The 12,447-nt window shown below is 47.0% G+C and overlaps 1 protein-coding gene across 3 annotated transcripts in view; it reads right to left on the bottom strand.

Annotated features, from left to right (window-relative positions):
- The window catches only part of PABIR2 (PABIR family member 2), a 205,144-nt gene that overhangs the window by 37,380 nt on the left and 155,317 nt on the right, over positions 1-12,447 (bottom strand). For 2 of the 3 annotated variants that reach the window (XR_012374355.1, XM_073879129.1), the window contains one exon: positions 2,955-3,030. The exons of the other annotated variant lie outside the window; for it this stretch is intronic. Coding sequence is in view for 1 of the 2 variants with exons in the window: in XM_073879129.1 (XP_073735230.1) it covers positions 2,955-3,030 (76 nt within the window). In the remaining variant the exon portion in view is untranslated. Of the gene's footprint in view, positions 1-2,954; positions 3,031-12,447 lie in introns of those variants that run through there. 3 annotated transcript variants of the gene reach the window in all.

Here is a 12,447-nt window from a genome sequence, read left to right as displayed (position 1 = left end):
TGAATCACTATATTGTACGCCTGAAACTCATATTACACTGTATGTTCACTATACTGGAATTAATCTAAAAAGACACAAAAATAAAGATGCAAAATCAATTTGCTCCTTGCAGAGAGAAAACTCTTGGTGTTACTGGAGGCGAAGGCTCCGGAGACCAGCAAGCTCTGGCTCATCGTTCCCATGGCCTCATGCTAGCCCCAACCGTTCTGCCCATTTCAGTCTGGATTTTTATTTGCGGTTCCCAGCCGGACTCTCTGACTCCATCCCCTTTTCTTGCCCCTCTTAGTGGCTCCTCACTGCCTACCACATCAAGTCCACACCCTTTCCCTTTTGGTTTGGGCACTTGAGGCCTTCGGTAACCCGTTCAACCAAAATTTCTGCTACTTTCCAAAGCAGCCCCCTGGTTAGCCACCGTGGAAGCACCTCCAGCCCCCAGCATGTGCTCCTTCCAGCCTCTCTGCTCTCGCTGTTCTGCTCACCACGCTTTCCTTCTTCCCTCTGTCTCCCAAAACCCAAGGCCTGACTTTCAGAAGTCGTTCGAGTGTCCAGTCACTGACTTATGTCTCCCCTTCTCTGTAGCCTTCCAGCCCCTAACTGTACCAGACCATCGGGTGCAGTGACTTGTTGGACTATTGGAATTCTCCACTCCCCGACCTGACTATAGAAGCCTTTCCCGTGGGCCTAGCTCTGTGCTATGTTCATTTGACCACACCAGTCGTTCTGGTCTCCTATAGACACAGCCTGAACCTCCACCTAGAATTTTTCAATAACCAAACACGGTTTCAGGGCCCCTCCACAGCTTTCAGCAGAGGACAAGTGTTGAACAGGCCAAAGCCTGTGTTTTGACAAAATAGCAAAGGTCCAATCAGTTTTGTTCCCATGCCCACCAATGGGCCACTGAGCATGGCCCTGGGCAGCAAGGTGGCCCCCAGAAAGAGCTCGTCATGTAGCCAGAAAAGAGCTTCAGGTCTTCTTAAGGACTTGCCCACCTGGTACAGATACTGTTGATGTTTTTATTTACGGAGCATTTAGTATGCATCAAGCACATTATAGCCATCGCCTTGCTTAGAATCCTCACAACATCCCTGTTATTTCCCCCTATATGTTAGATGAGGAAACTGGATCAGGGAGATGAAGTGACTTGCCCCAAATCACAGAGCTATCTGCCTCTAAAGGTCAAGCTGTATGGCAAACAATCCCCACTCAGATCCTCTTGGTGTGGCCATCACCTTGCAAATCGGGCAGAGGGATGACCGGAGCTTGGCAGCATGCCCTGTGGGTACCCATCCTCCTGAGGCAGTGGGAGGGACGAGAACAAAGGCAAAGCTACTGCCCTATGAACCTGCAGTGAGGGCTGCAAATTGTGATGTTCATGAACACGATCACAGTTCCACCTTCCTCTAGGCCAAAAGTTCTTAACATTTTCGGGGGTAGACCCCTTTGAGAATCTGAGGAAAGCTATAGGCTCTCTTCTTAGAAAACTGTATATAAACGCAAACACACAATTTTGTATAGTTTCAGAAAAATTCATGGAGCTTCCTGTATTTCATCCAAGAGCTACAGACCCTAGGTTAAAAAGTCCCTGCTTTAAGCCAACCTAATTCTATGTTTTAAAAAAAGTGATAAAGTAGGCAACAACCTAGGACACACAAGCCAGGGTTTGCTTTATGGAAATTTTGTTTTCATGTAACTTTCAGGAGCATGCCTAGTCGCCTCCATGAGATGCATTTGCAACAAGCATCGCTGTGCTCCCCTGGAGCGCCATGCAGTCAGAGATGACGATGGTGCAGATGACCATCATCAGGACTGCCAGGGCATGGAGCTAGAAATGACACATAGAGCTGGTAGGAAGTTTTGTTTTGTTTGTTTGTTTGTTTGTTTGTTTGTTTTTGGTCACCAGAGGGGGGGTAGTCACTCAGCAGACAGGAGTGGCCTTGCTACATGGCGATTGGACTATATGACCTATAACGGCCCTACTCAGCACCATGAGTCAAGGGTTCTAAGACCTATGGAAACCCAAAGAACATTCAGACTGCAAGTCCACTCTTGTTAAGTAGCTGATGGCTCCACGAGAGGCCAGGTACCCAATGGGGGTGGAATAAGTATATATTGGCTCCCTCACCTGAGTCTACAATCAACCTCCTTAACTCTGGCCCGTGTTATTCCAAATAGCAAGTGTTTGTTCCCCACCAACCAGAGGTCCTATTGTTCTTTTACAAAAATAGTAGATAATCCCAACCCAAGTCATTCCAAGGCCACTTCCCCCTGGCCTCTTGGGTTTTGAGTAGACTAGGTCTTCTGTAATCTTCAATACTATTGTTAGTCACAGCCCAAGACCGCTTCGTCTAAGGCCCCCGCGAGTGTTTGAACCCTCATACAAATGGTGCTTAGTTGCAAGGCATAGATCTGATACATGGATCCTATAGCACTTTGTCCTTTTAAAAACCTTTGCACTTGAAAATGAGATGTTGCATAGTATGTTTGAAGGAACGGTGGACCTGGAGCCCTCGTTCCTGCGTGTATATCGCCTCTTACCTCCCTGGGCCTCACTTCCCTCTCTCAGACAGGTAACAATCCTTACCCTGCTTGTGTCACATGCGTCTTGCCAGATTCGAATAAGAGAGTGTGTACAGAAATACTGTATTCACTGTAAAGTGTTCGACAAACAGAAGAATTCATAACCATTAGCAATTCAGAAATTTAGAAAACATTTATCGAGGCCATATTATTCCCAGGCACTTTATGTACGTTAAGTGCACACAGGATCTGAAACAGACTTGGAAAAAGGAAAATAAGGCTTCCAAGCCCACACTGCCAGGTGGCAAGGAACTGGGGCACTCTCTCTCTCTCGCTCCTCCTTTCCCCCTCCCCCAAGACCAGATGGTTTTCCATTATTACTCCACGTTGCCCTGTCCCAGAACATTCCCCCATTGGAATAAGAAATTGTTACTCACTTATGAAAAATATATGCTTGACCCTCCTTGAGACCTCCAAGGCAGTCGCTTCTGTTTCCTCCTTGTGAATGCGCGGCTGGGGATGGAGAGAAGAGAGAGGATGAAGCAGCCCCTCGGACTCAACCCCTCTATGTCAGAACTGTTGGAGAAGATGGCCGACAACTTCACGGTTCCCTCTTTCCCCGCCCCCCTTTCTAATTTGCAAGTTGTAAAAATGTGTCGCCCCCCAAATGCACCAGGTGTCTCCAACTTTCTAATTGAGCAAGGCAGACTCCTTCCCAGCCAAGAGCCTTGAAATATTTATCCAAATTTTAGCTTCACTGAATTAATGCCTTAAGCTGGTGAGCAATCCAACTGAAGGTCAATGTTCGTTTCCTAAAGTTGTCCAATGTCTGTGTGGTATTTAGACCTGAAAATGATGACTTTACTCCAGATTGCAAACTCCCCAGAGTGCACCCTGGAGATGGAAGCCAGCCCACACTGTTTTCTGATCAGTCAGCATAAATGAACCTCTCTTTCGAGTTCAAGGTGGGCTCAGAATTGAAGCTGTCTTGAGATAAAGCAGATCAGCCCCATTCACCCCTGGGGGGAAGGCCTCCGAGCAGGGGAATGTGAAAGGCCCCTCCGGTCAGGGGAGACATCCGCTCCCCTTGGCTTTGGGCTGTACCAGTTGGCAGATTAAGCTCTGTGTGAATGCAGGCCAGACCAAAATGGTGCCGAGACAGCCACAGTGTTGTTTAGCAAAAAGAAAGGAAACATCTGCAAATCCTGCGTTGGTGCTGAGCGGGGACAGCCTGCTGCTTTTCCTCATGGGCCCACGGTGGGCCAGGTCCTGACTGATCAGAATGGTTCCCTGAAACAAATGCATTTGAAAGATATTTTCCATCCCCCCCCCCAACAGGAAATTCTTGTGTTTAGTCATCCTTACTCCATGGGCTGAGTCAGCAAGCTCTGCTTTAACCACAGCTGCTTTCAAATGGTAAGCTTAGAAGACCAGTTAGTTGAGTGAGGAGGCTTGGCTGAAATGCTCTGACAGCCTTAGCTCCGAAATCAGGTTGGATACATTGGAGGAGCTGCAAGTTAGGCGCTGCTCAGGACCTTCACAAGTCCTCCTGGGTGAGCCTCAATTACTTTTTAGTATGTTGGTACTACAGAGCATTCCAGAAGTAGCAGGGACAACAGTCTGAGTACCTAAAGAGACCAGTACGGTGCAGTGGCATGATCTGTTGGCTTATGACTTAAAGTTCTGGTCCTGCCAATAATTAGCTATATGTGACTATAGGGCGACTGTCCCCTCTCTCTGGCTGTTAGCATTCTCAGGCTTAAAATCAAGGCTTGGATAAGAGACCTGTAAGGTTTCTCCCTGCTCTGACGGTCTATGAGACAACCTAGGACAGATGACCAGCCATTCTTTTCCGAAATTACCCAGAGAAGACACTACATGATCTGTTTTGGGAGCCTGGCATTTTATCCATCTGGGGATAAATGTCCACATCCAAGTGTCTTCCCTGGGTCTAACCACAGTCTGATTTCTCTTGTTTGGCCCTCTGCAGACATGGAGAACCCCCAGGGAACATTCTTTTCTAGAAGATCCTTTGTCAACTCCAAGAGCCTTCAGGTCTGAGTTCTGGTAAATCCTCTGCAGGCAAGGGAGGCCATTGCTTAGGTTTCAGTGACCACACTTCCCTCTCCTCAGATCTGGTTGTTATCACTGACTTGTGACCCTAGGGGAGACCAAGGTTGGGATAGACTATCCATTGGACAGTTAGCTCTGCAGAAAGGAGGAAGTTACTTATTCCAGATCAGACACCTCACAGAAGTTGCCCTAGAGCACAGAGAGTCTCGAGCACATGAGAGAGAAGAGCCTCGTATAATGTGACCCTCTCCACTCCGGGATCCACATCTGGACACGTGCGCCCAATGCTGAAGATGGTTACCATTTACTGAACATTTATTCTGTATGCTGGACATTGTTCGAAGCAATTTACATGCTCATTTGATTTCATTTAATCCTCACAACAGTACAATTCTTTTTCATGTTTTACAGATTAGGAAACTGAGGTACATCAGAGGTTTATTAACTTGCTCGAGGTTAAACCACTAGTAAGCTGGGGAGCTGTTCTTCTGACCCAGGGCTCAGCTCTGAACCATCATGCTTCTGAGAGAGGCCAGCTTTATGGGAGGACTGACATGGTATGGATGATTCTGGCCCCTGTAGGGACTGCCCGCCCCACCTGCCTCATGTGCCTGCATCCCTGGTCAGGTGTAGGTGCCTAGTCTGGTTTCCATGGTGCTCTGTGCCCCCTTCTACAGGGAAAAAAGGCTTCCTCCTGCAGAGCTGCCAAGTGTTGACTCTACGACACCAGAAATGAGTCATGTTTTCCTCTTATGAGGGCAACCTAGGGAAAGATCATTCTATAAGATGGGTTTCCCCAAACTAAAGAAAGTGTTGGAAAATGACCCCATTCCTCTGAGCTGGCAAATCCATTAAACTTGTTAAATGTCAGAGTTTGGGGAGAACTTACAGCATCGTCAAAGTCCTTCCTGTTACAGATGAGAGACTGAAGTTGAGAGAGTGGGATCAGATGCCTGCGGACTGAGGAGTAGTTGGCTCTTAAAAGTTTGGGAAAGGGACAGAAATGACAGAGTTCACCTACTTTATAATTCCCTTGAGCCCACCCTACGAGGGAACTGGAAGGAGGGATTCACCCACACACCAGAGCCATAACCCTTCGCATAACAGGGATTCCATAAGCTGACCAAGGGCCACAGCTAAATGGTAATGTCCCCATGACATTACCAAGGGCCACAGCTAAATGGTAATGTCCCCATAACTTCACACCAGATCTACTGACAAATTGGATCCCACACCAACAATCACAAAGGACTTTGGGGAAAACCACTTCTGTTGAAAGAGAAGCTGGTCAAAAACTTGTGGACTAATGACTGTGATCCAAATACCCTCTCAAAGCTGACTCTAGTGAAAGCCAAGTGGAACCACCTTACTTCTCAGTTTTGAATGTGCCGACGTTATTGAAATATTTTCAAGCCAAAAGGCGTGTAAAGTCTTCTTTTAAAATAAATCTTATGGTAGTATAAGTTTTCATGGATCCTAACACAAGAGTCAATATGGAAAAACGTAAAGAAGGACCTGGAGCTTTGTCTGTGGTTAAAGCTGCCAGGAATTGGCCCTAGGGAACAGTGTCTTAATGGCTGTTTTCAAAGAAATAGCAGATCCTCTTTCCTTCCCCAGTGTGAGCCCACAATGTATTTTCCAGCCTCTTCCTCCTCAACTCAGAAGAAAGTACCAGAGTTTAAAAATAAAAGGTACAGAATTAGAGCTCTTGCCTGGTTTGCCTGCTACTGAGCAGATAGAAACCTTATGAAGTGTCATGTCTCCTCTAGCTAGACTCGAACAGGCTGTTAAAAAGACCCGCATTATGTTGTTGGGTAGAGTCTATTACTGCCCCCTACTTGGCTTTGCCATGTGGTAAAGTCGGCCACACACCATCTTATAAATAACCGAATGAACTCCCCCTCATTTTATAGGGTGGCTAAAGCCTGATTACCTTTCACAATCAGCCAACCTCTTAATTCATCCCAGCTTGCAGCTGGTCTCCAGGAACATGGAGGAGGCTTGGCTGGGCGGGAAGGCGGAGGGTGGGAGAGCAACAGGGCATGCGTGCACACGTGCGTGGCCCACAGAACCACTCTGGAAGGTTTTTTTTCTTAGGTAGTCAGGACTTGCAAACGAGAAGAAAAAAAAAAAACCCTGCCTTTGTAGTGTTAGGGGATGACATTTCGTTGCAAAAATAAATGATTTGGTCATTACCATTTCATGGTTGTTGGCAACCAACCGCCTCTGCTTTCTAACAATTTCCATTTTAGGCACTGACAGGCCCTTCAAAGTGATTCAGCCAAATATCCACCCAAAGTTGCGTATTTGGCAGTTTCATACTGAAAAATCTGGGGCCTCTGGGCAAAAATGTCAGAAAGGGCTCCCTCCTTCTTTGTCAATTGCAAAACAAACAGATCACCATAAACAGTCACCAGGGGCTCCTTGGGCAGCCATGCTGCCGGAAAGAGAAGGAACGGAAGTTGTTGGCAGGGGCTGTTTCCTTGGCTCTGGTTACTGCTCTCACTCTCCGTTGCTGCTTGTTCTTTTCCTGAAGGCCAGAGCTGCCTCCGTCATTAACCCTAACCGAGGTGAGGCCCAGGTCTTCAGCAGGCAGGCATGCCCTGCTGGTGGAAAGCCATGAGCAGAAATGGAAATCACTGGGACATGATTCTCTGAGGTGCTGGGGTCTGGGAATACTTGGAAAGCTCACCTTATTGAACTAGCTGAACTTAACACGCAGGCTGTTACCATGGACCCTCATGAGGCAACTTGTCCAGGTTGGTCTCTGGAACCCACCTGGGTCTCTGGGCCTCTGGGCAACCATAGGGCCTAGAGTACTCTGGTTTGCCCACTGGGAAGCAAAAGCGGAGCACCTCCCAGGGAGCCTCCTGCCCGACCAGGAGCCCTAAGAGTCTGAGTCCCCAAAGTTCTTTCACACACCTTTCCCTCAGCTTTAAAGGCTCTCCTCTGGGCTTTTTAAGCAACTGGCCCCCTCTCTTCATGCTGGACTCCTTTAAATGTCCGGCTACCTTGGTGAGGCCATCCTGACTCCTTAGCCCAGGCCCTACCTGATTTTTCTCTCTCACATAACCTATTTTTTTTTTTCTGCTTTAAGCCCTCATTACCATTTGTATTTATCTGTGTGTCTGCCTATGACTCATCTCTCCTGTGATACAGTAAAGCTCCATGGAGTCAGGGGCCACTTTTGTTCAACACTGTACTCCAGACGCCTCTCATAGTGCCTGGCACAGAGTAGATGCTCAACAAATACCTGTTGAGCGAATGAACAAACTGGTGGCATTCTGGTTACTCGTCCAGTCTGTGAAAATTCAAAAAGTAGGCTTTATTATCTCCACACATAGGTCTCTCCCTAAAAACTTCCTGCGTTTGTTGCCACTTGTCTATCTGGGAGAGAGAGCTAGCCCTCAGCCACATCCTTCCCCTGTCCACTTCCTACTTCTTACTTGCTTCACGATGCCCAGGATCTGGGCACCAGGCCCAGGCAGCATTTTGGCCGGTGGCAGTGAGGGCTGAGACTTTGCCACTCCGAACTGCTCTACCAGCAGCAGATCGAAATGTCATTGGTGGGGGAGCAGACTATTATATTTAATAATAATACTCGAGTTTACCTTCTCTTCCCTTTGGGAGCTATTTTTAAGAAGTTATTTAGATTCCCTGTCTAAAAACAGTAGCCAGGGGCGCCTGGGTGTCTCAGTCATTAAGCGTCTGCCTTCAACTCAGGTCATGATCTCAGGGTCCTGGGATCGAGCCCCACGTCAGGCTCCCTGCTCGGCGGGGAGCCTGCTTCTCCCTCTCCCACTCCCCCTGCTTGTGTTCCCTCTCTTGCTGTCTCTCTCTCTGTGTCAAATAATTGAACAAAATCTTTTTTTAAAAAAAGTCTCTTACATTATAAAAAAAAATAAAAACAGTAGCCAGCCTTCTCAAAACGACAAATGAAGTCACGTTGCTGTTATGTCTGAAGATGGCCTTCCATTCAGTTGTCAAGGACAGCCACAGTCACCCAGCTGCTCAGTCCCCCTTCCTTTAAGTAAGGAAAGAATGAGTTACCAGATCGCCAATATTCGAAAAGAGTTTCCATCGGGTTCCCATGCCTTCTGCTCCCTTTCCTCCTGTCATTAGCTTCAACAACATTGATGTTTGTTGGGTCTAGAAAGGTATGGAAGGCCCCGGGCTTTCTGATTACACTTTTCAGTGGCAACCAACCCATGTCTTTCTGCTCTATCATTCCCTAACACCACCAAGGAAGGTTTTCCCCCATCCCTATTTTAAAATATGAATCATCTCAACTCTGAAAATCTTCCCCAAAAAGTCGATCAAAATTTAAAATATGTTTCTTTCAGCCTGGAAGTCCCACTGCTTCGACTAGATCCTGCAAAGATGGATGGACCTCCAGAGTGTTCCCCGAAATAGCATTTACAATTGCGGTGCTCCGGCAGAATGGAACCCTAAGCAGTCACAAAAACTGGTAAGATGGGTCTGTATGTCCTGTCATGGAACGATCTCCCTGATGTCCTAAATGAAAAAAGCAAAGTTTGACACAGTCGGATCCCGTATGTCTTCAGAGCCTGTCAGTTCTTCCTTCCAGCAATTTCACAAAATCTTGCCCTTTCATTTCCTCTCACTGGTTCAGACCCCTAACTGGTCCCCTGGTCCCAAGGTCTCTCTTTCCAGTTCGTCTTTCCCGTCAAGTGGAATGAACGTTCAAAAACATCACTTTTTCCAGATCTCCTTACTGCCAGAGGCAGAGTCTTAAGCATCTGGGCCATCACAATGACGGAAGGCGTGTTTCCACGTTCTGGGAGATCTGACTGGAGGGTGGGTTCCACCCCTGACCAGCTGTTTGACTTAACCCCTCTGAGCCTCAGTTTCTCCATCTGAAAAATGGTCATAGGGTGGTTGTGAGAATGAAATGAGGAAACCATGAAAAGAGTTCGGCATGGTGGCAGGCACATAGTAAGGGCCAAATAAATGGGACTTATTATTACTATTGTTATTTTTATTATTAAACCAGAAATTGGTTTATTTGAAATTCTTTGAGAAATGCTTTGTAACTTCATAACATCGCTTGAAAGAAGAAGGTCCACATGTTTCCTTCATGCTTCCTGGACATCTAATACCCACTGCATACAGCGAGGCCGCCTTCTGTCTATTTTCCCCGCTACGCGCTGCAAAGGTTTCCCCTCTCTCATACCCACAAATCTAGAGGGCATGTCTAAGTCCCTTGGATCCGTGGCCTCCAGGAGTTTCTCTACAGACTTTAATCATACGACACCCCTTCTGTGTCTTCATCTTCCCCCACTATTTCGCTCTAATCTTTCCTGCCTGGCCTTGTAGGGTAGCATCCCAATGCCTTCAGTCCTTTCCTGGCTTCATTAAGAGTTTCTTTGTGGCTGCCTGTTCTGTGTTTTTTTTCTTTGGGATCAGGTGATGATTTTACTCCGCTAATTCTTTAAAACAAAAAGGGCTGTTAGCCCGTGCTGTGGAATGAAAGGGCATGCCAGTTCTGGTTTTTGTTTTTTATTTTGTTTTTTTTTATTCTTGTAAGATCCTCATTTTATGCCATTATTGTGAAAGGGAAATGATATTTTTACGTTCTGTTTTGATTTCTGCCTATTTCACTGAGTGGGCTCCCAGAGTGGAGTCACAAAAGGCAAGGCCCCCATCTCAGTTTTGCCTGCGGCCGGATTCGCTGTGTGACCCCAAGGGTGCGTTGAAGAGATTCCTGCATCTGTCTCATCAGTGAAATGAGAGTGTTGTGTCTTCCAGCTCTGATGTTCAGTTCTCCTGTGGATCCTGAAGGCAGAGAGACAATGGCAACGTTCTCTCATCACCCCTACCCCAGTGTCTTGGTGGGGCTGGTTCAAGTTGAAATTAGCTATTCCATGGGACAGTTTCGTCTATTTCTAAGAGCCCAGCTCTTGAACATTTTTCTGATGTATGTGAAATGTCAGAAGAATTGTTATTTCCTTTTTTTTTTTTTTTTTTCTTTTCTCCAGGGCTCACCTTAGCGCCGAGCTCCAAGCCCCACTTACCGCTGAGAAAAACCATACATGCTGAGCTCTGGTCAGATTTGATGGTGAAGAACATTTCTCTCATTACCACCTCCATTCCCGGTGATGGCCATCATCACACATTTCCATCCTGGATGTCTTCCAGGCAAATGCTGACTAGTTGATTATTTGCACAGATGATTGGAGCATGCCCTTGCTTTTGGGTTTGCCTCCAACGTCTCTTTATTGAGAGTTTTTATATTAAACATACACTAAGTCTCAAGCTTGATTTTAACTGATCCCACATGAAGGAATGATTTTCAACTCATAACACATGAGGAACATCTGTTCCGCTTATTTGAATTTAGGCAGTGCCATTATTATTGTAGAAGCTGACTGTTGAGTATCAATATTTGTCTCTTTCAGTTCCATTGAACTTTCCGGGGTGCCACTCCCAGTTGTGTGGATCTTTTAAACATACATCCTGGAGTCGATAAAACAGTGGAACGGCTCCCATTTTCTTTTTCAGTTTCTCGGACTTTTGCTGCAGACCTCGGGTCAGGCCCTGGCTGTTGCTTGCCCATGTGGTTGGGACATGAGTGTCCCTGTCAAACGCGGCCAGAATCACCATTCAAAAGTCCAGGCATCAGGTGCACAGACTTTGAGGCTGCCTCAGGAAGGCCGTTCCAGACCTTTGTTTGAAATGAGCGAGTTCCCAGGGGGGATGTGACTGCTCCGGGAATTCACCTGCAAACGGGAACCCGCTGAGCTGAGTTAGCGCTCTCTGGGGCCTCCGGGTGGGTCATGAAGGAGGATGTCTCTGGACCAGAGGCTCTCATCTTTGATGTCAGGACACTCTGGTGTCTGACAATCAGTTGCTATTTGTTTTTGATAATCAAATACCAAAGCTTGGGTATGATTTACTTAAACAAATAAACGCAAGCAGATTCCAGGATTTCTCTATAAATAACTCTCACTAACATTCCCATATGCTCTCAGGAGTGGGAGAGAAAGGGGTGGGGTTCTGTTCAGTGCTCTGGGAACGAAGGAGAACTCTGGGTGTGCCCAAGAGCATGTGAACACCACGGGCACTCATGCCGGGCTCCCATCCCTGGCAGCACGTGGGTATTTTAACAAGGGCCTCATGAGATTATTCCCCTGCCGATGGGGTCTGTTACAGTGGGGATTTAAGGGCAGGCAAGACAGGGCAGGCAGCACATACCACGAAGGCAATATGTTGGCTCTAAGTAAGCAGATGGGCTCTGAGTCGGGCTAAATACATGATAAATAACAGAAGGACTTAAGTTGGGATCTTAACTACTAGTTCATCCTTGGCCAAGTAACTCAGTTTCTCGGAGCCTCAGACTATTTGCCTTTAAAATGGGGACATCACTCTTACCTACTTCCGAGAGATGTTGTGTGGCTTCAGCAGGATGGTGCAAAAAAATCACCCAGCATGTGTCTTGGGTGAGCTCAGTGTGACTAGCACGCTGTAGGTACTCAAAACAATGCTGGCTTGACACAAAAGGCCACATATTGTGAGTCCACTTGAGATTGTTTTATTTATTTGAGAGATGGGGGGTGGGAAGGGCAGAGGGAGAGAGAGAATCCCAAGCAGACTCCCCGCTGAGCATGGAGCCAGACGCAGGGCTCGATCCCACGACCCTGAGATCATGACCCCAGCCAAAGTCAAGAGTCGGTTGCTCAACAGACTGAGCCACCCAGGCGCCCCGTGTGAGTTCACTTAAATAAAATATCCAGAATAGTTAAATCCATAGAGGCACAAAGCAGATTGGTGGGTGCCAGGAGCTAGGGGGTGAGGGAGATGGTGAATGACTGCTTAATGGGTGTGGGGTCTCCTTTG

The sequence above is a fragment of the Callorhinus ursinus genome, unplaced genomic scaffold, assembly GCF_003265705.2.
Source record: "Callorhinus ursinus isolate GAN/ISIS: 27379988/994484 unplaced genomic scaffold, GSC_fseal_2.0 scaffold33, whole genome shotgun sequence".
Lineage (NCBI taxonomy): Eukaryota > Metazoa > Chordata > Mammalia > Carnivora > Otariidae > Callorhinus > Callorhinus ursinus.
This window is presented reverse-complemented; position numbering and strand designations above follow the sequence as displayed.